We start from the raw sequence: 24,033 nt of genomic DNA on the forward strand, positions 1-24,033 counted from the left end.
AGGCTTCTGAGCTGATTTGAAGATATACTACAAAACCATAATAACCATAACAACATAGCATAACAACAGCAATGTATACCAATAGGACAGAATAGAGAACCTAGAAATATACATGCATATACAGCAAAGGTGCCGAAAGCATATTGGAGAGAGAATAACTTCATCAACAGTTGGTGCTAGGAATACTGTATATTCCATCCACATGCAGAATATTAAAACTTAACCCCTATCTCTTACACTCTACAAAACTCAGCTTAACATGAATGGAAGACCTGAAACTCTGAAATGATTAGAGGGAAATGGGGGAAATACTGATTTTTACAGCTAATGGTTTTCTGGATAGGACTCCAAAAGCACAGGAAACAAACGCCTAAACCGAGAAATGGGGTTACCTCTGCAAAGGAAACAATCCAGAGTGAAGAATAAGAGAATATATTTAACAGGAATTCATCAGACGGAAGGTTAATATCCAGAACATAAAAAGAACTTAATCACAAAAAAGCAAACAATTTTTTTAAATGGGGAAATGATTTGAATAGACCCTCTCAAAAGAAGAAATACGAATGGCCCATAAATACACGAAAAAATGCTCACTACCATTAGTCATCAAGGAAAATGTTTTCTAGGGTGTTCTAAGGTGCCTATGTGGTCTTGGAGGGCAGTGCACGACCCCTTTATTTTCGGGCTTGTGGAGGGTTCTCCTGCAAACCTCTGCACAGTGCCTGGGCAGGGGAAGAGTAGTTTCAGAGGGAGGCACGGATGGGATGGGGAGCCCAAGACAGCTGGGCCAGAGCAAGCTGATGCGGGCGGGGCGAACGAAGGAGGAGACCCAGGACTGGGGGGCCCGGCGGCCCGCGGGCGCGCAGACAAGGAGCGGGGTCCCCAGGGCTGGTGGGGGAGGAGCAGGAAGGCGGAGCCAGGGAGGAGGACCCGCCTTTCGGAGCAGGCGCCGCACGGCCCCGCCCACCGTCTCCAGGACGCTGGCTCGCGTAGAGGCGCTTTCCGCCGAGAGTCTGCAGCCACGGGTCCGCGTCCCCGCCCTAGCCGTGGAGGAACCCGGCCCTGGTGCAGGTAACCACCCGCACGTCCCTCCCGCAGGTCCCCGGCCTCCGCCCCGCCCTGCCCGCCCGGGGCATTCTAGGTCCCGACGTACCTGCGCGTCCGAGGCCTCCCTAGCCCTTGCCGTCTCCGCCTCCGACCAGGCCCTGGCCCCTAGCGATGCGGCCGCCCTCCTGCTGTCTGCCAGCCTCCTCAGCCAGGTCCCCCGCCACCCCGGCCCTGGTCCCTTCGCGCTGCGGCCGCCCTGTCCTTAGACAGCGAGGTCCCCCTGCGTGCCTGCGGGAGGCCCGGGCCCGCACCCCTGCACCTCTTGGTTGCAGCCGAGCCTTTTCGTAGGCCCCGAGGGACGCCCCCGAGGGTTCCTTGGGGTGACTGCTGCCGCAGCGTCACCAGCAGACCGATTGGTGACCCTGGTTAGTGGTAAATTGAACACTGAGGTATGGATGCGATTTCCTGGGGTGTCTGCGGTGGAAAGCAGAACTTGAATTAGTCCTTTGAAATTGCATTCACCGATTTGTTTTCAAGAAAGGTGGCCCCTGTAGACCTTTGTATTGTATTACTCCTCCTAATATATTTTGTGTGATCGATTTTTCTTTAATTTTATTTTTGTTCGGTGATATTTGTTTTTAAACATCCACTAGCATTAGTGTTTTGAGAGGCAGTGCAGTATGTAGCAGAAACAGCTGCTATATAACAAGAGGTGATTTTTAGAGTTCTTCAAGATGGAAGGCCATCCGTCAAGTCCTCATGGCTCCATCCTCAAAATCTAAAGTGATTAACTGTCTTTATCTTTATCCTTTATGTTTTTTTTTTTTTTTAATTTTTTTTTTAAAGGAGAGAGGGAGAGAGAGAGAGAGAGAGAGAGAGAGAGAGAGAGAGAGAGAGAATTTTTAATATCTATTTTTCAGTTCTCGGCGGACACAACATCTTGTTTGTATGTGGTGCTGAGGATCGAACCCGGGCCGCACGCATGCCAGGCGAGCGCGCTACCGCTTGAGCCACATCCCCAGCCCTATCCTTTATGTTTTAATTGAAGATCTTAAGTATATACGTCTGGAGTATCTTAAAGCAAATCCCTCAGGTAGATTCTTAAGTATATACTGTATCTGTGATACCTAGAAGATGTAAGGACTCCTTTTTAAAAAATATATACATATATGCCATAATAGAATTGTCACACAAAACCAAAATTAACATTAATTCCTTGACATCATCCAGTAGACTAGTAGACTCAGTCTGTTAGAATAGCCACTGATATATTCTAATGTCTTACTGAATCATGTTCAATTTTCCCCAGTTGTCTTTTAAAATTATTTTAAAATAATTTCACATTTACAGAAAACAATAATTTAAAGTACTCTACTCCCCCCCCCCAGATTAGCCAGTTTATATTTGTTCATGCTTTATTCTGTTTATACATGTGCATACACATGTTATCTAGAAGCTATTTTGACTTTCAAAATACTTTTTTTTTCTAAACTATTTGAGAATGGGTTGGGTATGTCATGCATTCATGTATTCGTCTCTATAATAATCAATATAATGTGTATTTCCTTAGAGCAATGATGCTTTTTTATAATCAAGTACAATTGTCAAATTTGGAAAATTTAGCATTGGCACATCACTTTTATCTATGTTGTAGTTTATATTCTAATTTTGCCAGTTGTCAGAATAATGCTTTTTGGAGGTGGGTACCAGGGATTGAATCAGGGGCACTGGACCACTGATCCACATTTCCATTCCTATTTTATATATATATATATATATATATATATATATATATATATATATATATATGTTGGTCAGAACATTACATAGCTCTTGAACAGCATGGTACTGGTACCATAACCTATTTTATATTTTTATTTAGGAACAAGGGCTCACTGAGTTGCCTAGCTGCCTCCCTTTTGCTGAGGTTGGCTTTGAACTCTCAATCCTCCTGCCTTGCTTGGCCTCCTGAACTGCTGGGATTATAGGCATGTGCCATTGCTCATGCCTGTCTCAGAATGATGTTCTTTTTTTAAAATATTTTTAGCTGTATATGGACACAATATCTTTATTTTATTTATTTATTTTACGTGGTGCTGAGAATCGAACCCAGTGCCTCAAACATTCTAGGCAAGCACTCTACCACTGAACCACAACTTCAGCCGCCCAGAATAATGTTCTTTATAGCATACTTTCTTTTCTGTTACAGGATGCAGTACAGAGTATTATTCCATTTACTTACCTTGTATAGTTAATCATGTTTAATTTAATTTTTTTTTTGTAGTTGTAGATGGATAGAATGCCTTTATTTTATTTGTTTATTTTTATATGGTGCTGAGGATCAAACCCAGTGCCTCACGCATGCTAGGCAAGTGCTCCGCCACTGAGCTACAGTCCCAGTCCCAATCATGTTTAATTTGAGACAACTCCTGAACCTTTGTTTCTCATGACACTGACATTTTTAAGAAATTATAACCCATTATTTGGTGTCATTTTTCTGAAATTTTTTTAATGAATAGACTTAGATTAGCATTTTGAGGTTGGAATACTATATAAGCAAATATGTCCTTTTTCAGATGATAACATCTAGAAGAGCATCTTGTCTACCCCTTATATGGTTAAGATGTTATCCCTTTTCTCCATTGTACTGCTAGTTTTTCTTTTCAAATTAATAAGTAATTTGTAGGGAGATACTTGCAGACTATGTAAATATCCCGTTCCTTATCAGATTACTGACTTCTACTCTGCTTGATTTAGCATCTGTGTTGATAAATGTGGCCTGATAATCAGTTTTCCTATAATGTTTGCAAAATGGTAACTTTCCACATCTGCCACTTTTATCAGTATAATCATTAGTAAACTATAACATGTTGAGCACTTATTCCTCACTATCCCAGATGTGTTCCTTCAAACACATTCCTTTTTTCTTTCTTTCTTTTTTTTTTAATGGGGTAGAGGTTGAACCTAAGGTCTTAAATGTTTAGTGTGTATTTTTTTTTAAAGATACACAAGGATATTCTCCTGCCTAACTACAGGAAAACCACTCCCATGAGAAAACTAATGCATCACAACCATTGAATTCCTAGTTTCTCTTCATTTTCGAGTTTTCCCAGTTGTCCATTATATTACTCTTTATGATATGATGAAGTCTACAGTTACTCATTGCATTTAGTCATCTGGTCATTTTGGGACTGTTTCCTCAGCTTTTCATGACTTTCATGACCTTGATACCTTTGAAGCTTATAGATCAGTTATTTTGTAGCATCCCTTAGTTTGGGCTTATCTGATGTTTCCTTTTGATTGGATTCAGGTTATACATTTTTATAACATATGTCCAGAGGTCTTCTCATTTCACCTATAAGTTGGCACATGATTTCCATTTGTCCCATTTCTAATAGCATTCATTTTGATCATTGGATTAAATGGAGTCTGCCTTGCTCCTATGCAAATATCTTGTTTTCCATCAAATGTCATATTTATTCATTTTTGTGGATTCAGTTTCCTATTTTAATACATTAGTATAATATTTTGTTTGTTTTTAGAGATGGGGTCTTGCTTTGTTGCTCAGACTGGTGTCAGACTCCTGGGCTCAAGTGATCATGCTGCCTAAGCCTCTCAAATAGGTGAGACTATAGGCAAGTGATACTGCACCAGCTTAAAATTCATTTTGATGCTCAGTTATTCTCAGTTGGGTCAGTGAAACTCCCTTTCACAATGATTTCTGTGTCCTCTTTCTACTTGGGCTCTAGCTTACTGTGCAGGGCTGTCCAACTGTGTGATCATCCTTCCAAGATTCTCCTAATGGCCATTCTCCCAAGATTATGCTCTCCCACTCTGCCTGTACTCTCATGCCTCATGCATATTAGGGCCTTCACCTGAGTATCCTCTTCACTCTGCTTGGCTCTAATGGACTATTCTTGGCCTCTGCCATAGCCATCCCACCCCACTCAGTGTGGGGCTTGTCAGGCATCTCTCACTTCATGCCATCTCAGGACTTTGTTTTCCTTTGAGCTAGTTGGGGCTTTCCCACAGCTTGGTGGGCTCTGGGCATTAGATGGCTTATGTAGTGATTGGTGCTTCATGGGTAATTATTCCTAGGAGCAAGGTAGAAGGTGTATTATCTTTTATGATTTAGCCTTAGAAAATGCAGAGCATCACTTCCATTGTACTCTCTTAGTCATATAATCACAAAATCTGGCCCTACATCAGAGGAGGAGGCAAAGACCACAGCACTCAGTGGGAAAAGCATCAAAGTCACTGTATAAGCATTTGAGATGCAAGATTTTGGGCTCGGCACGGTGGCGCACACCTATAATTCCAGTTGCTCAGGAAGCTGAGGCAGGAGGAGGATCGTGAGTTCAGAGCCAGCCTCAGCAATGATGAGACGTAAGCAACTCAGTGAGACCCTGTCTCTAAGTAAAACACAAAATAGGGCTGGGGATGTGGCTCAGTGGTTGAATACTCCTGAGTTCAATCACAGGTACCCCCCCCCCCCCCCAAAATAGATTTTATTGTAGCCATCTTTGCCAACTGCAGTCTGCCACAGTGAGCAAAGGAAATGACATAGATAGAAACTTTGTCATCAGAATGCTTCCCAGTTCATATTTATCTTTATTGTATGAAAAATAACTTATTAAGAGGCCAAATACATTTTGCCTGGCTATTTAAGATATGAGATATTAAATGATTCCTCAGTCTCTTACCTTAAAGTGTTAACTTACAGGGCTGGGATTATGGCTCAGTGGTAGAGCACTTGCCTAGCATGTGTGAGGCTACTGTGTTTGATTCTCAGCACCGCATATAAGTAAATAGAATAAAGGTCCATTGACAACTAAGAAATATATATATATTTTTTTAAAAAAGAGTTAACTTACTTGAGCTATTGAAAAAGTAATTATCAAAACTTTATGAAAATTCTAAATTTAGATGCTTAATAAACTATTTTTTTTAAAGAGAGAGGAACAGAGAGAGAGAGAGAGAGAGAGAGAATTTTTAATATTTATTTTTTAGTTTTCGGCAGACACAACATCTTTGTTTCTATGTGGTGCTGAGGATCGGACCCGGGCCGCACGCATGCCAGGCGAGCGTGCTACCGCTTGAGCCACATCCCCAGCCCTTAATAAACTATTATTACTATTATTTTCAGCATCTTATGGATGGTTTTTACTTAATTAGCCATTGATATCTCAACAAGCATGGAGATAAGATTAGAAGTTTTGACATCAACAAGTATCAAGCAGAAAAAACCGTGGCCTAGAATTTCCTGGTTGGGACAGGTGAGTTTTTCCTTGTTCATACAATACCAGTTTTATATATGTTAAGTGTGTGTGTTTTTTCTGTAAGATATAGGATGTCCTAGAAGCTCAAAGAAATCAAGCAGCAATTTTAGAGAATTTCTTGCCCCCTGAACAGGTTTTGCTTGTGTTTTGTTTTTGTTACAAGCAAGTTAGCTTCAGAAAGTTAGGTGGTCTGTCTAGAAGAAAATTTTTACTTTCAGAAAAATCTTTTCTTTGTTATGTTTAAGTAGGGTAAGATGGTATATATCAAAAGGAAATGTTTAGTCTCCTGAAACTCCTTTAGTTGAATATTGGAGTGTTTCTAACTACTGTGATTTTCATGACTCTGGCTCATCAGAGCTAAGACAGAAGAGATGAGCCACATGTGTCAATAATCCAGGAACACCATTCATAAAATCTAACGTAGGTTCTTTACCTTAGGGAAAGTGGTGTGTGTGTGTGTGTGTGTGTGTGTGTTTTATATATAATAAATAGTGATTAATGAAATAAATAAAATGTCAAGTTTCCTGGGAGAAATTTTATCACTAATTATCAGGCATTTTCAATCTTTATGACACATCAGAATCATCTGGACAGGTTATTAAAACAGATTGTGGTGTGAACCAGAGATATGAAAAATTGTGCTCTATATGTGTAATGTGAATTGTAATGCATTCTGTTATCATATATAACAAATTAAAATTAAAAAAAAAAAAAACACCACCAAGTTTCCAACTGTACATCTTTTGGAGGGTTGTGTAGTTTGCATTTCTGACAGATTCTCAGGAGCTGCTTGCTGCTGCTGACTCACAAATGCCTTGAAAACCCCTGCTCCAGGATGTACAAAACCAAGGTTCATTCAAAACAGCCTACTTTTGCTGGGCATGGTGGTGCACACCTGTGATCCCATTGACTTGGGAGACGGATGCAGGAGGATCACAAGTTCAAGACCAACTTCTGCAAGTTAACAAGACTCAGTGTCAAAAAATAAAAAGGTCTGGGGATGTAGCTCAATGGTAAAGTGTCCCTGGGATCAGTCTTCTGTATCAAAAAGTAAAATAAGTAAATAAATAAACAGCTCACTTATTCTAATCAACAGATGATCTGTGTCAAGGGTTTATGAATTTTTGAAACCATATCCATATTAATCTAGTAAATCATATAAAAACTTACCAATATTACTTTTAAAACTGATAAGAGATTAAGCAGTGGGAAACAGTTTTGGCTAGCAGAATTGGAAGATACGCCTATAATGTTAAATTTCAAAGAAATTTCAGTGTGGCTGTTAGGCCACCTTACTTATTTTTTTGTAGTGTTGGGGATGGAACCCAGGGCCTCATGCATGCTAGGGAAGAGCTCTACCATTGAGCCACACCCCCAGCCCATAAGAGTTTTAAAATGGAATAAAAAAATCTTTAAATTACTATAGAATAGCAACCTTAGTGTTTATTTTATGATTTGTGATGCAAACTACAATCTTTCCTAAGTGTTATTTTGTTTTCCCCCTGGCATAATTTATTTAGACATTAGACAAGAAGTTGAATTAATTTTTGGAATCACCTAGTCCTTCACATGTTTTTTCTCTTAGGAAAATGAAGCTGTTTTTCTTTTGGATGGTAAATTCATAAATGAGATTAATTTGCTGTCAGGAAGAACAAAGAAGATTCCTAGTCTGCAGACTTTGTTGAAGAATGTTTTTGTACTGACAACATCCAGTAATGGTTAAGTAATACAGATATTTTTAAAAGGCTAAACTTACTGTGTTTTTTAAAAACTTAGAGCAATATTAAGAGAAACATTAGGTTAAGAATTGCATTTCTTTTGAATGCAGATGCCTGGTTGGCTGGGGTACTCACCACTGGGGAGCTTTTCCTTTGGAACAAAGATCAAGATTGTTTGAAAACTCTACAAGTAACTGAACAGCCTAAGGAAATGATAAAAGCATCTGTAGGTGGGGACTTTTTATTTGTTAAATTGGTTTAACTGGGAGAAATAAAAGGAAAAGAGGATGAAACATTTTTCTATTATTTTGAAAATGTATCTCTGTGTGCATTTGCGCATATATATGTTTCTGTATATATGTTTTTAAATTTTTTGGTAATGTTTTTCTGTGATACCTATGTTTATCTATAATACCTAGATAAAACTTGAAGAAAAGTCTGCATGCCTAACATTCTGCAATAAGTGGGTTCCTAATGCCATATAATAAGTCTGGGAGAATTTAGACTTAGAGGTTTAATTGGGTGATTTGTTTTGTTTTATTTGTTAATTAGGAAGCTCTTCAAGACTACACTTGTATGTTTCTGGAAATGCAAAAAGAGTTCTGCTTATAGCACCTTCTGGATGTGTATTTCTTTGGGAATATTTGGAATTAAAGAATATTGTATCTTCAAAAAGCCTCATATTGGTGGGTCAGTGGTCCCAGATCATACCTGAAGAAGCAGTTCTTTTGCCTTCTACTGATGATAAAGAAGCTGTAGTGAATGCTGTTTTTGTAGAAAATGAGGTAAAATCCAAAGCAGACGATGTGGCAGGAGTTGAGATCTTAGGCTCTAGGAACAGACCCTGTCTGAGAAGCTATTTAGTGGAGGGCGTGATGATATAGTTGTCCGTCTCTAATCAATTATCATAGATGTTGTGAAATTATTTTATGGATAAGATATACTTCTTGAATCACATTTAAACAAGTGTTTATTAGAAATGAGAACTTTTCCCCCCTAATTTAAAATACAACTTGTTTTGTAATTTGTCAAGCTAGAATTGGTGGTATTAAATAAACCTTTTAATACTCAGGAAACAACAGATTTATTAACTAAAAATAGAACATTTAATATAGCTGTGTGGTACTCTGCATGTGTGGCTTAACATCTCATCTAATCTGTTATTAGGAAATTGCATTTTGAAGTTTTATTGCCACTGCTAACTGGGGTGATACTGTAATATAAATAATTTAAAAGTAGTAAAAAAGAGAAAAATAGCCATTTAAGAATTGACTACTTATAGAACATGTATAAGACCCTGAGTTCAATCCCCAGCACTGCCCCCGCCCCCCCCAAAAGAAAAACTTTCGACTTATAGTCACAATAAATGGCAGTGTTTAATTTTTAAAATTGGAAAAAAAATGATACATACTATTTGTGCATTTTATGGGGGTAAATTATGGTAATTTGATACATGTATATATTACGCAATAAATAAACTTAATAAGTATTTATGTGTTCAAAAATAAATATTTTTTGTTTTTTTGGGAGGGCTGGGGGTGTGGCTCAGTGACAGAGCACTTGCCCTGAACATGTGAGGCATTGGTTTTGATCCTCAGCACCATATAAAAATAAACAAACAAAATAAAGATATTGTGTCCATCTATAACTAAAAAATTAAATTAAAAGAAATTTTTTTAAATTTGTTGATGGACCTTTAGTTTATTTATGTGTTTATATGTGAGGATAAGAATTGAACCCAATGCCTCACATATACTAGGCAAGTGCTCTACCCCTGAGCTATAACCACTGCCCCCAAAATAAATATTTTTTTATGTGTTGTGAGTTTTATACTCTCATTTTGAAGTTTATCATAGGTTATTTTAATCAGTAATTATCCTCATGTACTACAGAAAAACCAGAACTATTTCCTCTTCTCTAGAGTTTTTTGTTACCCTTTATTGAAGTTCTTGAGAAGATCAACTGCAGCCTGAGGGACTGGACTGGACTGTTGCTCGGTAGTAGAGCACATGCTTAGCATGTGTAAGACCCTGGATTCAATCCCCAACGGCAAACCTCTCCTCCACCCCTAGTCCCCACCTGATTTCCCATTTGGGATCTGCCTCTGACTCCAAAACAAACAAACAAACAAAAAATTACTTAGTTTTTAATTGAATGTTAAGAATAAAAATATAGTGCCAGGTGTGGTAGTACATACCTGTAATCCCAAGGACTTGGGAGGCTGAGGCAGGAGGATTATAAATTTAAGGCCAGCCTCAGTGACTAGTGAGGATCAAAACAATTTAGCAAGATCCTGTCTCAATAAAACTAAAAAAGTGCTATGATGTACCTCAGTGATAAAGTGCCCCTGGGTTCAATCCCTGGTACAAAAAAAGAATATAACCAGGGTCCCAATAGTTTTCATTTATTTATTTATGATGAGAAATATGTTTTTTGTACATGATTTATTTTCATATTAATTTTATACTAAAATATATTAAATTTATCTACAGTTATTTGGTGACTGCTGCCTGTGTTCATTTACATTTTATTCTGGGGAATGCCTGAAGTTAACGTTTCTAGCAATTCGGTGGCATGAGAATGTATTTACCCCTTTAAGGTGAGGTAAATGTTTGCTTCTTTCTTATTTTCTGTCCCTTTTAAAATATTATTATTATTATTATTATTATTTTTTAGAATTTTAATATTTATTTTTTTAGTTATTGGTGGACACAACATCTTTGGTTGTATGTGGTGCTGAGGATCGAACCCATGCCGCATGCATGCCAGGCGAGCACGCTGCCGCTTGAGCCACATCCCCAGCCCTTAAAATATTATTATCTTTTGGTTGTATGCAATTAAGATTTGTAAATGTTAGTGTGAATTTCAGTTTCTGAGGCTTCACAAATCCTTTTTCCCACCTTTCATTTCTAAATGTTTTAAAGTTTTTCTTATTTTTTGTTCTGTTTATCTTTTTGAAAGTGAGAACATGTAAAAGACAAGGCATGCTGTGGTTGTCCTTGTCTTAAAGCTACAAGAACAAATATATTATGGAAAGTCACATATACTGTTGTGCATTTTAAATGCTCAAGTGCTTTTTTTTTGGGGGGGGGAACTAGGGATTGAAGCCAGGTGTGCTTAATCATTGAACTACATCCCAGTCTTTTTTATTTTGAGACGGGGGCTCACTGAGTTGCTGAAACTGGCATTGAACTCATGATCTTCCTGCCTCATCCTCCAGAGCTACTAAGATTACAGTCATATGCCACCACACCTGGCTCAAGTGCTTTTTTTTTTAAATATTTTTATTAGTTGTTTATGAAATTTTTAATTTTATTTATTTATTTGTATGTGGTGCTGTAATCGAACCCAGTGACTCACACATGTTAGGCAAATGCTCTACCATGGAGTCACAATCCCAGCCCCCATCAAGTGCTTTTTAATTAAAATAGTTTTATTCTAAAAAGTTCAATAAAATATAAAAATACTTTAGAAGCTCATAAGGTCTAGGATTTAATAAAATGTTAAAAATTTTTATGCCAATAGTACTTTATTAAAATTTTATTAAGATACTTTACATGAAGTGAAAAACCTTTTTTTCAATCAATAATTTTTTTTAATAGCAAATGGGGGTATTTTTAAATTTTTATTTATTTTTTATATGATGCTGAGGATGGAACCCAGGGCCTCACATGTACGAGGCAAGCGCTCAGTCACTGAGTCACAATTCCAGCCCCAATCAATAAATCTTAAGTGTACAACTATATAGACTTTGACAAATATATACATCTATGTAATTATTATTCAGATGAAATGTACAACATTAACAGTATCCAAAAAAATTCCTTTTTAACTTCTTTAATCCTTGTGAAAACATTTGCTTCTAATGTAAAAATGTGATTATCTAAACATTTAATTGAAGTAGATGTATTTAGGATTGACTGTGAAACCTGGCTCTATTAACAAACTCTGATATTGAACATGTTTAATTGACTATCGATAGCTAATCTTTTGTGCCCTGGATAAAATAACTTATCTTTCTCCTTCTCCTCTGCCCTCCTCTTTCTCCCTCCTCCTCCCTCCTCTTCCTTTTTCTGTCCCTTTCTTCTCCATCTCTAAGAGGCCTAATTGCGCACTTTTAGGGATTTAAGTGGACTCTATACTTTTTTTTAATTCATAGTTGGACACAATACCTTTATTTTATTTATTTATTTATTTATTTTTAAAAAGTATTTATTTTTTTAGGTGAACACAACATCTTTATTTCATTTTTATGTGGTGCTGAGAATCGAACCCAGTGCCTCATGCATGCCAGGCAAGCCCGCTACCATTTGAGCCACATCCCCAGCCCCAGCCACATCCCCAGCCCCATATTTATTTATTTTTATGTGGTGCTGCAGATCGAACCCAGCACCTCGCATGTGCTAGGCAAGTGCTCTACTACTGAGCCCCAACCCAACCCTATAATTTTTTGTAATGAACTATGTATATCAGTTTTACAGTTACTACACAAGTTGGGTATGTGGCACAAGTCTTTAGTCCAAGCTACTCGGGATTCTGGTTTAGGGGGGTCTCTTGAACTTAGGGATTTAAGCCCATCTTGGGCAGTATAGTGAGAATCCGTCTCAAAAACAAACAACACCTCTAAAGTGTTGCTATGCTTCCTGTGTTCAATTATTTATTACTTTCTTAGGTCATTGCCCTACCATGTTCATTGGGCACAACAGGATTGTCTTCTGAGTAGTCTGATTCCCACATGTGAATCCATAAAGTCAAGAGGAGCACTAATTTCTGCATTTTCAAGAGATGGCCTCACCCTAGCAGTAACTCTTAATCAGACAGACCCAAAGGTCAGTAAATCTAATCTGTGTTGGAAGATACTCTCCAGCTTTGAGACTTATTTTCCTTCATGACAGTTTTTTTTTTCTATTACTTAATGTTCTTTAAATTGGTGTTATCCCTTCCTCTGCTCCCCCAGAATTGAATACAGTGCCACACACGTGCTAAGGAAGCACACTTCCACTGAGTTACACCCCAAGTCCTAAATTGATGTTTTCTAATGCAGCTTTCCATGTGAATTGGTACGGTTATTTAAGTTAGCTGCCATAATTTTCAGAAGTTTTTCTTTAGAAGTGAAAAGAGGGTTAGGGAAAAGGAAGAAAGAAGAGTAGAACAGTAACTGTGATGTTCTTAAGGTGGAATAGAAAAGAGCAAGGAATTGTAGGGGGTCAGTACTGACTTATCAATTGGAAAGACTTCCTAGATGGTTTATAATAATGAAAGATCTTTGTCTCCAGAGTTGTAAATAATGATTACAGTAAAATAATTATAATGTTTTTGTGGTATTGTTTTCCTTCTAGGCAACTCAGGTATTATTTATAAACACAGTGAATTTTGTTACTCTCTGTGGTAGCCTTAAAGGATGTAGTAATAAGAATCCTGTGGTTCCAGCTACACTTGTCAGGTACAGATTCTGATTATTTTTCTCAGTAGTACTTTCATTTTTTTTTCCAACAGCTTAAGAAGTTGAACACTAATAATTCCATAGGTATCATTTAGACAGGGGTTACAACTTCTTTAAGCATTTGTGCTTGATAAATTCTTAAAGTTGCTTTATATAAGGAAAGCCTTAATAATTTTTCAGAAGGATCTGGTGGGAGTAGGAGATTCATGAATGTATCTTTTCTTTTTCATTGTTTTCTATGTCGTCCTAGAAGGAATGGGATCATACATAGGTAGAGAAGTATTGGGTGTAATTGGAGGGGCTGAAATGAAGAAGCATGGGCTGAGTAGATCATTATTCTCTGAGGCATGCTAACGTATTTATTACCTCCTGACTGGTTGCATCCTGTGTTGCCGCAACATTGTTGGCTACTTTGGATGTCACATGAGCTACCAATAGGACATATGCAGGATTATAGAGTATGAAGATTTTCTCCTAGAGCTCCTGACTTTCTTTTCTTAACACTTTTCTGTGCTATTTCTGAATTTTCTGGTCACCCTATCCTCCTCCTTCATTTTCTTTCCTTCTCCAACAGTTCCTTCCCAGAAGTATCACTAATCTCAGGTCAGTGGTCGGTTTGAGTTAGTTGTCCATCATTTTCATGAGGTAGAGCTGCTTTTTGTTCTTGTGAAACATTTACATTATCAGGTAGTTAAAAGAGTGGTGATGGTGACACCTTTGGGAGGAGACAGGTTCTGCTGTTGAGCATTCTAGCAAGCTGCAGGACAGGCACAGCCTTGAAATCTGTCCAAGGATCTTGGTTGTAGACTCCATTAGAAAATTCATTCTAATTAAAATGTGACTAAACATCTCACTCCAGGGAGTATTTCCATTTTTAAATTGCTTATGAATCTTAATAAATTTCTAGTTAGGATAGTGTTGCAGTAGATGTCTATGAGCAAGCTCTTTTTTCTAGGAAGTAAAATTCATGAAGTAGCTGTGACAGTTGCTTTCTATCAATTTCTTAACCCTCATGTTTTGAAATATCTCACTCCTATGTGATACAGCCCATTATAAACTGTTGAATACATTGTAGAAAGTCCTATCTAAACATGATGTGCCATGCTCTTTCTAGGTCCTATTGGGTAGGTGATGTCAGCTGGACGCATGATAGTCTTTTCCTGGCTTGTGTGTTAAAACGTGGTTCCCTGCTGTTATTGACCTGCCAAGGTGAATTGCTAACATTAATTACATTTGGTTGCTCTATTGAATTTGGGCCAGCAGAATTTATTCCTCTTCATCCACTAATAACATATAGGTGAGACATTTGAGTTGTTTTATTTTCAGAAGTTTTTCTCTTTTGGTATTACTTTTACTGTGTATTTTCAAAAATAATTTCATCTTCAGTTTGTCTTTTTCTTTCCTTGAGTTTGTCATCTCAATATCTGTTTCTTATTTATAGTTTTCTTCTATTTCTTTTTGTGGCTTAATCGTGGTGAAAATTTGACATTGTGACTATGTGAGTATTTATTTAAATATGTAATAGCACTAAAGTCTGTTTTTTATATAAAAGATAATAAAAGTCTGATATGACTTTTATTGTTGTGAAAGAATAGCACATAGATAAGTTAATAACTCAAAATTAACTATACATGGATTGCACTTCTACCCAAAGGGTAGAAATTGTTGGTAATGGATAAAAGACTTTAGAATTTAGCCATGTCTTTAAATTTTAATTGTGAGATGAGGTAGCAGTTTGGCTTTGGAGCCAGATAGATCAAGATTCAGATGTTGGTTTTCTACTTCATTGTATTGTTCAGTTGTTCTTTAAATCTCATTTTTTTCCCTTGTGAAATGAAGATGAGGAAGTGCAGTAAGATGATATAGTTACATAATTATAAATCAATAAGTGAGGTTCTCATTTAAAGTATATAGGTATTCATTATTTTGAAATTAGAAAAGTGTATAAAATGATACACTCCTATAATTCTATTCCTTGAGGAACAATTAACATTTTAGTATGTTGTCATCCAAATTTAAAAAAAAATATATGTAGCATTTATAATAATAACAATGTTAATTTCTTTTTTAACACAAGATAAACTATATGATATATGCTCTTTACTACTTTGCTGTTTGATAGCATCTCTTACATATTTTTCCATTTTAGATATTATTTCTAATGGTTCTGTAGATTTCTGTGGTGTGTGCATACTACAGTTAACCAGTACCCTATTGTTGGCCATTTGGCTAATAAAAAAGCTGGTTAAGAAATCTGATTAATTTTCTAACAAGACAAAAAGTACCATAAATTTATCTCCCTTTACATATATATATATATATATATATATATATATATATATATATATATATATATATATATAGTTGTAGATGGACACAATACCTTCATTTTATTTGTTTATTTTATTTTTTAATTTTTAAATTTTTTTAATATTTATTTTTCAGTTTTTGGTAGACACAACATTTTATTTTATTTTTATGTTCTTATCAGTTTATTTGTTTATTTTTATGTGGTGCTGGGAATCAAACTCAGTGCCTTACGCGTGCTGGGCAAGCACTCTACCACTGAGCCACAACTCCGGCCCACTTCCTTTATAAAGTCTCAAACTTAATAAGCATTGATATTAAATAATTAGAACCAGGAATACCATTAAATCAATATATATGTATATTTAAGTGGAAATTCACTCAAATTTAAAGATGATAAAATTTTACTCATCATTATCCTTTCTAAACATTCATCTGAGTTTCTTTTTCTTACCCCTCTTTAATAACAAGTATACTAAGAACTGTTAATTATATCCCTAAAAGTATATTTAAATATATTATAAAAGAATGTTAACTATTTAACTTTCTTTAGTAATAAAAATAAGCTACCGGGGCTGGGGATGTGGCTCAAGCGGTAGCGCTCTCGCCTGGCATGCGTGCGGCCCGGGTTCGATCCTCAGCACCACATACAAACAAAGATGTTGTGTCCGCCGAGAACTAAAAAAAAATAAATAAATATTAAAATTCTCTTTCTCTCTCTCTCTCTCTCTCCTCTCTCATTCTCTCTTTAAAAAAAAAAAAAATAAGCTACCTTCATTCTTTTCTGAAATAAATTGTATTTTGTTAAAAACAAAACAGTAAATGGCACAATTCCAGGGAAAAAATTAAAAACTTTTAATAGTGTTTAATCACTATGTTATATTTTCTTCACAGATGTGTATACATTTAATACTTTAATGTGTTTTTCATCTACTTGCTTTCTTATCATTATGTAATTTTTGTTATTTTGCTTTTTCTTTGGAATAATATAGTTGTTTTAAAAGATCTTCTCTTACTGATTCTTGAATTCTAATGTTTGTTTGCTAGACCACAGCACTTTACATTTCAAGATTCAAATAATTCTGTAGATTCATCAGCTTCTGATAGTGACCCTATGAGACAGAGGTTTTCTATAAAAGCACATTCACGGTTACCCTACTTCATTATTTCTGATGGATACATGATCACAACTCTTCGATTTCTTGATAACCTGTCTCCTTCAGTGCTCATGAGATCACTTCTACTTGATTCAACCCAGAGGCTTGAGAAAACATACCAAAATGTGATGTTGTCTAAGGTATAGTGCTTTTTGGTATCATTGGTAATGTTGCCTTCTTTTCGAAGTCGAAACTATACTAACAGTAATGCTCTTTGTGTACAGTCAACCAGAGAATTTTTAATTGCTTATAATAGAATAAATATAAATTTTGTTCTTGGAAATCTTTTCTCTTTTCATCTATAGCCAAAAGGCAAAGGACTGAACTTGCAATCACTGGATTCCCTAAGGTCTAGCCTGTTAAAACAGCAAGGAAATGAAAGTTCAGCTGATTCTACTGTCCCCAAGTTTTTGCAAACAGAAGAAACAATAAAGTTAAATGAAAAAAAAGATTTTCAGGTACTTTGAACAATTACATCCTGACCATATTCCAGGAAACACATTTTGTTTTTCATTTGTTACAGGGAAGAGAAATTTGAGAATATCACAGTGATTCTACTTATGAAGGTTTAAATGGTATTAAGTGTAATCTTTTCCTTTATGTTTAGGACTTTGAAGCAGAAGAAACTAATGAAGGCAAATACTTTCCAAACACCTTATTTCCTTTATGGAGCCAAAAAAGTGATCCTCTGTTTATCAATGCCAAGGAGGGAAGATTGGAATTTGCATCTATGTTTGATACAATACATGCAAAGCATGATATTAAGGAGACAGACAAAACCATTACAGAACTGCATTCTATTCAGAAAAATCTTCTTGCAGCATGGACTGTAGGAATTTCAAAAAATGTGATAGAAAAAAGTTTAATGTTAAATTATACAGTAGTTTGTATCACCCATTTTTTCTACATTCTTCAGTTTGTAAAGTGTCCTTTCCCAAAACTTAGTATTTTTTTAAGCAAGATCCCAAAACATAATTCATGGGTACTTTGTATCTTCCAACTTTTTCATCAGTGTTTATCCACCCAGTATTGGGATATGAGATATAGGCAAGACGTGAGACATTTGATAAAACTGACCTCAAATACTATAAAGCTTTTGCTGACTCAGCAACAAAAGGGTCACTTACTCTCAGAGAAACTTTTTGCCTGCTTTTATTTACTCAGAATGGTAGCTGACAATTTAAATGGCATATATCAACTTCAGCCTGAAGTTATTTCAGCATCAGCTGATGGAAGTAGAACAGCAGATCAAGACTCATTGGTGGTATCTATTTTTCAAATGTTTCAAGACAGTAGTTCTCAGGAAAACTGGTCTTGGAAGTCATCTTTCAAGATTCATCCTCAAGTAACAAATCTTGTTCAACAGCCGAGTCACAGGTATAATTATCTACTTTATTATTAAAATACCATTAGATTTTCCAAACTGTAAAATTTATTATTTTAAAGTATACTGCTCAGTGGTTTCTCATATAAGATTGTGAAACTATTAGTATTAATTCCAAAATAGTTTTAGGGCTTAGGATATAGCTCAGTTGGTAGAGTGCTTGCCTCACATGCACAAGGCCCTGGGTTCAATCCCAGCACCACACACACACACACAAAATTTATTATGTACATAAAAACATCTTGTTATACCTGATAAATATATATAATTTTATTTGCCTATCAAAAAATATTTTAGGATTTATGCCAAATGTCATATAGCACACTCCTGTGTTTTTTTTGGACTTAGTTAAGTTCTATTAAAAAAGTGACCAAAGACACATAAAACTTTGTGAAGATTTTTTTTCATATGTATTATGCATTTTTAGTCATAATGTATTTAAGTCAGATCAATATATGTTATTATAGCAGAGAAGAATACAGGTAGAAAAATAAGATATGAGGGAGCTAAACTCATTACTAGTTTGAAACTTGGTTTTGATGATTACCTAATTTTATGTGCAGATTGATTGCCCTCTGGAGAATATTGTACAAAAAAACTTTATGGTATCAAGCACAGTTAAGTCGAAGAATTCCTGAAGGTGACAGACAGTTAATTGAAAATATAGCAAATGAAGCATCTACTGTCAAATCCTTGTTATGTCATATACAGGCTAATTTACAGACTGCTGGAGATCACTTGAACCAGGCCTTAGAACTTACATCAATCCATGGTCAGTGTCTTTTAAAGAATATCTAGCTCTGTAAATAAGTGAAATAATTAACTGGGCTTTGGTTTTTTAATTGGCTGCAATTTATTTGTTGTTCAAAATATTTTCTGGCTGAGATGTATTTATTGAATTTTTGAACAATAAATTTTTATAGATTAATGTAATTAACTATGACTAATTATTGGTTAAAAACTTCTTAGGTGAAGAATGTTTTCTGTTAGGATCATATGAAAAGTCTATTCAACTGTGGAAGAAAGCTCTAGAAGAAACCCAAGAGACAGGTAGGGGGGTATTAAAAAATGATACATGCCATAATATTGGTGAGAATATGTTTTAATTTGCTGCAGAGCTCTGAAATAATTCCAGCATTCAAAGTGCTCACAGTATCCTAATACCCAGGTAGAACATCTGTTTTGTCAACTTGACTATCAGAAATATTTATTTAAAATTATTTTTAGTCTTGAAATTTGTGTCACTAGGAATCTTTTCAGTGACCTCCGGGAAGTCTCTTGTCCTGTTTTTGGTTGTTGCTAGAGCTGAAACCTGTGGTTGATTGTTAATGGAGACCGATGAGATTTAGATCCTGAATAAAATAATGTTTATTTTTTGTTGTTGTGTAGAGGTAGTACACATATCCAAATGGGAAACTGTAGACCAAATATTTTACCACCTTCTTGGAGAAACCTGGAACTGAGCCTCCTTGTCCTTAACTGATATAAGAATGTCCTGTTGGTTAAATATATTTTTGGGTTAAATATGATTTACATGGAGTTTTTGATAAACATATAGCAACTCTAGAAACTGGTAACATCTTTTATGATATGGGGCTCAGGGTGTGGCTGAGATAGCAGAAGTTCTCAGCTGGTAAGCCTGGAGCTAGCCCTGATTGCAACTAGTACATGGTCAGATTGGGCCGATTATTACCTTTTTTTGGGGGGGAACTGGGGATTGAACCCTGGGCACTTAACCATTGAGCCACACCCCCTGCCATTGTTATTATTATTTTTTGAAACAGGATCTTATTAAGTTGCTTAGGACCTTGCTAAATTGCTTAGGTTGGCCATGAACTTGCAATCCTCCTGCCTCAGCTTCCCCCAGTCACTGGGATTATAGGTGTATACCACCAATACCAGCTGGGCCAATTATTACATTTATTTTCTGGCTCTTGTGGCTTTGTATGACTCATTTATTCATCCATCACTTAATTAGTATGTATTTGTGCCTGCTGTCTGCCTAGTACTATACAAGGGACTAGGGATAACTGAAATAAAAAACAAATTTGCCCTCAAATTGCCCACATTTAACTTCTCTCTTTATGTTGTGTGGTAGGTCCCAGGAGCACAGAAGACCATTTCACACCATCTGGGTTTGGGGCATAAACAGTCTGGAGAAAAACTGGGGGGATTGATATTTAAAATTGAATATAAATTGGCCAGTTAAGGCAGTGGAGATGGTTTAACAGAGGAAATAGCAGTCTAAAAAAAAAAAAAAGACCTTAGGAACCAAGACAGTTAGACAAACCACAAGTAGTTTAGTAGGACTAGATTATATGACACATAGGTGATGTTGGTGATAACACGGTGAGAGGTAGATGGAGAACTGATGGTGGAGAAAGGTCTTTCATGGAGTCGGAATGGTTAAGACTTTTTTGTGTGTTGTGTGTGTAGGAAAGGGACCTGTTCAAATGAATAGATAAGTTCTACTAAAACAAGATTTTTCAACTTTACAATGAGCTTGAAGTAATATACCTTCAGTAGAAACCTTACTTCAGATTTTGCATTTTGATATTTTCTGGGCTGGCAGTACATGATATATAAGATACACTCTTCCTTATGCTGGGCAGTGGCAGTGAGTCACAGCTCTCAGTCAGCTATGTGATCACAGGGGTAAACAACTGATGCTCTGTGGTGTACTGTGTTGCTAAGCTGTGGTGTTCCATGGGTTGGATGTATAAGTGCATTATTTTATTTATGTATTTATTTGTGGTACTCAGGGTTGAACCCAGGGCCTTATGCATGCTGGATAAATGCCCTACCACTGAGCCACACCAACCCTTGTAAGTGCATTTTTGACTCAGAATATTTCTGAGGATAGTTTTATGGGAAGTTAAATGTGGGCAATTTGAAGGAAAATCATGATGTGACCTTATGGTAAATCAAAGGATATGTGTATAAGCCATTTAGAAAAGCCACTTTGATAGCTTGTGAAGGGTCAGTTGTAGGACTGTGGTGTAACATTGTAGGTTTTACCTAGAAGCAGGGAAATTAGTGAGATGAACCAAAACAATGTCAAAGGTAATGAAATGGAAGTCACAGTTGACAAATATTTAATAAGTTTGATCAGCTGGACTTGTGATTCAGTACATTTGAAAAAATTTCATTTAGTTCTCAGAATTGGGAATTATCCCGTTGAATGAAGGAGGGTAGCATTCAGAGAGATGGGCAGTTCTGGATGAAAAAAAGTTTTCATTATGAGTTCTTTCGTTTTAAATTTTTTATTTGTTTTAATTGGTTATATACATGACAGTACAATGACCTTGACATATCATACATTATGAGTTCTATTGTGAATATTTTATTTATAACTTTTAACCACTAGGAATATAGGCTACTAGTAATATAGAAAGTGGCAGAGGCTTCATAAGAAAATTCTTTTTCTTTTCTTTTTTTTTTTTTTTGAAACAGTTTCATTATGTTAGCCTTGAACTTCCAGGCTCAAGTGATACTTCTGCCTCAGTCTCCTCAGTAATTGGGACTAAAGTGGGTGTCACCATGCCTGGCTACTTTCTTATGAAAGTAAGCCAGAATTTGGCAGATGGGGCTAATTTGCTGTTCCCAGGGTATCATTAAGAACCCAGGCTCGCTGGGCTCTATGGCATACATCTGTAATTCAGCAGCTCAGGAGGCTGAGGCAGGAGGATCACAAGTTCAAAAAAAGCCTCAGCAACTTAGCGAGACCCTGTCTCTAAATAAAATATAAAAAAGGGTTGGGGATATGGCTCAGTGGTTAAGTACACCAGGTTCAATCTTTGGTAAAGAAGAAAAGAACACAGGTTCCTTTTCGGGCATTTTGGCACACACCTGTAATCCAAGTGGCTCAGGAGGTTGAGGCAGGAGGATCATAAGTTTGAGGCTAGCCTCAGCAATTTAGCAAGGCCCTAATCAACTTAGTGAGACCCTATCTCAAAAATAGAAAATAAAAAGGCTTAGGGATGTAACTCAGTGGTAAAGCACCACTGGGTCTAATTCCCAGTAACCCTTCCTCCCCAAAACAAACAAACAAAAAGAACCCAGACTCCTTTGGTTTTTCTGTTCTATTATCCTTGGTGCATTATTTCCAATTTTAAGACCATTACATGGAATAAATGGCTGTTGGAGTTCTAGCCATCACATCCATGTTCTAGGTTATTCTTATTGTTTCTTCTCCTTTACGAAGTCTCTTTGACTATCTCTTGGCTATATGAATGGCTCTTTGTGGGTATTGTGACATGTTTCCTTCTATTCCATACTCTGGGTACCTGATGTAGAAGTCATTTGTGGATCTGAGTTCTGAGATGATGAGAATTTGCATCTCTCTTTGGAAAAAATCTTAGTCATTCTAGGGCTTAATGAAAGAAAGTAAAACTGAAAAAAGACAAAGTATTGCTTACCTGTTATTAAAAAAAAATCTTTTATTAAAGTTTAAAACTGAAGTATTGAAGTATGAAACTGAAAAGTTATTTTTCTGAAACTATGTTATCCCAGCTACTCAGAAGTCTGAGGTAGGAGTTATCACAAATTTGAAGCCAGCCTCAGCAATTTAGCAATGCCCTGTTTCAAAAAATAAAAAGGACAGGAAATGTAGCTCAGTGGTAGAGCTCCCCTGGATTCAATCCCCAGTACCACAAAAACAAACAACAAAACCCAGAAAGACCAAAAATCAGATACTGAATGTATATACATTACAAGTGTGCAGCTTGATGAATTTTCACAAGTTGTATCCTGCTGTTTGCCTAGCACTAGATAAAGAGCATTCTCTTGTTAACTTGCTTTTAAGGTAAGCTTAATTCTTTCCTGTTTCAGGAGGAAGAAGGACCTGTTTTTTTCAGATACGCTATTATCTCTCTCTATTATACTGCTACCTTTATAGCTATAATTTAAATGATGCTCAAGGATTATGTGATCAGCTAGTAAGAGAAATACTGAGATGGTCGCAACTACTTGTTAAAGAAAATGAAGATTGTTCAGGTATGCTTTTAAAAACTCAATATATTTAATCTTGTTAATTCATATTTAGGGGATTCTATAAGACATTGCTTATACATAAATGTCAGCTCTTCTGCCTCAACATTGAATAAGTTATGTTACATTTTGGACTGTCAGTTTCTCAGTAACAAGGATCATACTGAGTTTTTTTGTTTTGTTCATTTTTAATTGTAAGATCCCCACATTATAGCAATAATTGCCTGCTGAACTGATATAAATATTCTCTCAGACCCCATTTATTAGATACAATATCAGGTATCCAGTATTTTTCCTTAATATGTTTCTATTTTCTTTAAATGTTGCTGAAAGTGGTTTAGAACGTCATGTAATCACTTTCTGAGGCATTCTGAGTATTCTTTAATTTGTGTAAGAGACTGTAGAGTATCTGGATTGTGTGTTTTCAAAGCCATTATTTAAATTAAACAGAAAGCAGAGGGGAAAATATATATGAATGAACACTTAATATATTTATAATGATTAAAGGGTAATCAGCTGTTAGCTATATACCACACACGCATGAATGTGCCTGAAAGACCCAAAGTAGCAGAACTTTCTAAATAGATCAGGTCTTCCTAAGTAGAGTTCATATTATTTTTAATATGGAAACCTTATATTTTTATGTATATACTTATTATTATTGTTGTTATTATTATTTGCAGTGCTGTAGATCAAACATATGACCTTA

The 24,033-nt window shown here is 36.1% G+C and overlaps 1 protein-coding gene across 19 annotated transcripts in view; it reads left to right on the forward strand.

Moving 5' to 3' along the window:
* Nucleotides 1–950: 950 nt before the first annotated feature.
* Nucleotides 951–24,033, forward strand: part of Cplane1 (ciliogenesis and planar polarity effector complex subunit 1) — a 136,127-nt gene continuing 113,044 nt past the window's right edge. For 13 of the 19 annotated variants that reach the window (XR_009224697.1, XM_058572059.1, XM_058572068.1 and 10 more), the window contains exons 1-16: nt 985–1,071; nt 1,968–2,140; nt 6,194–6,323; nt 7,912–8,044; nt 8,155–8,274; nt 8,597–8,829; nt 10,537–10,643; nt 12,717–12,873; nt 13,384–13,487; nt 14,602–14,784; nt 16,842–17,091; nt 17,257–17,409; nt 17,559–18,328; nt 18,899–19,107; nt 19,305–19,385; nt 23,166–23,330. Coding sequence is in view for 18 of the 19 variants with exons in the window: in XM_058572059.1 (XP_058428042.1) it covers nt 6,243–6,323; nt 7,912–8,044; nt 8,155–8,274; nt 8,597–8,829; nt 10,537–10,643; nt 12,717–12,873; nt 13,384–13,487; nt 14,602–14,784; nt 16,842–17,091; nt 17,257–17,409; nt 17,559–18,328; nt 18,899–19,107; nt 19,305–19,385; nt 23,166–23,330 (2,746 nt within the window). In the remaining variant the exon portion in view is untranslated. Of the gene's footprint in view, nt 1,072–1,967; nt 2,141–4,584; nt 4,671–6,193; nt 6,324–7,909; nt 8,050–8,154; nt 8,275–8,596; nt 8,830–10,536; nt 10,649–12,716; nt 12,874–13,383; nt 13,488–14,601; nt 14,785–16,841; nt 17,092–17,256; nt 17,410–17,558; nt 18,329–18,898; nt 19,108–19,304; nt 19,386–23,165; nt 23,331–24,033 lie in introns of those variants that run through there. The other 6 variants (XM_058572060.1, XM_046422244.2, XM_046422247.2 and 3 more) reach the window with 6 other exon arrangements.

This window comes from Marmota monax, unplaced genomic scaffold (genome assembly GCF_021218885.2).
Source record: "Marmota monax isolate L192 unplaced genomic scaffold, Marmota_monax_Labrador192_F-V1.1 WCK01_AAM20220418_F8-fsc00077, whole genome shotgun sequence".
Lineage (NCBI taxonomy): Eukaryota > Metazoa > Chordata > Mammalia > Rodentia > Sciuridae > Marmota > Marmota monax.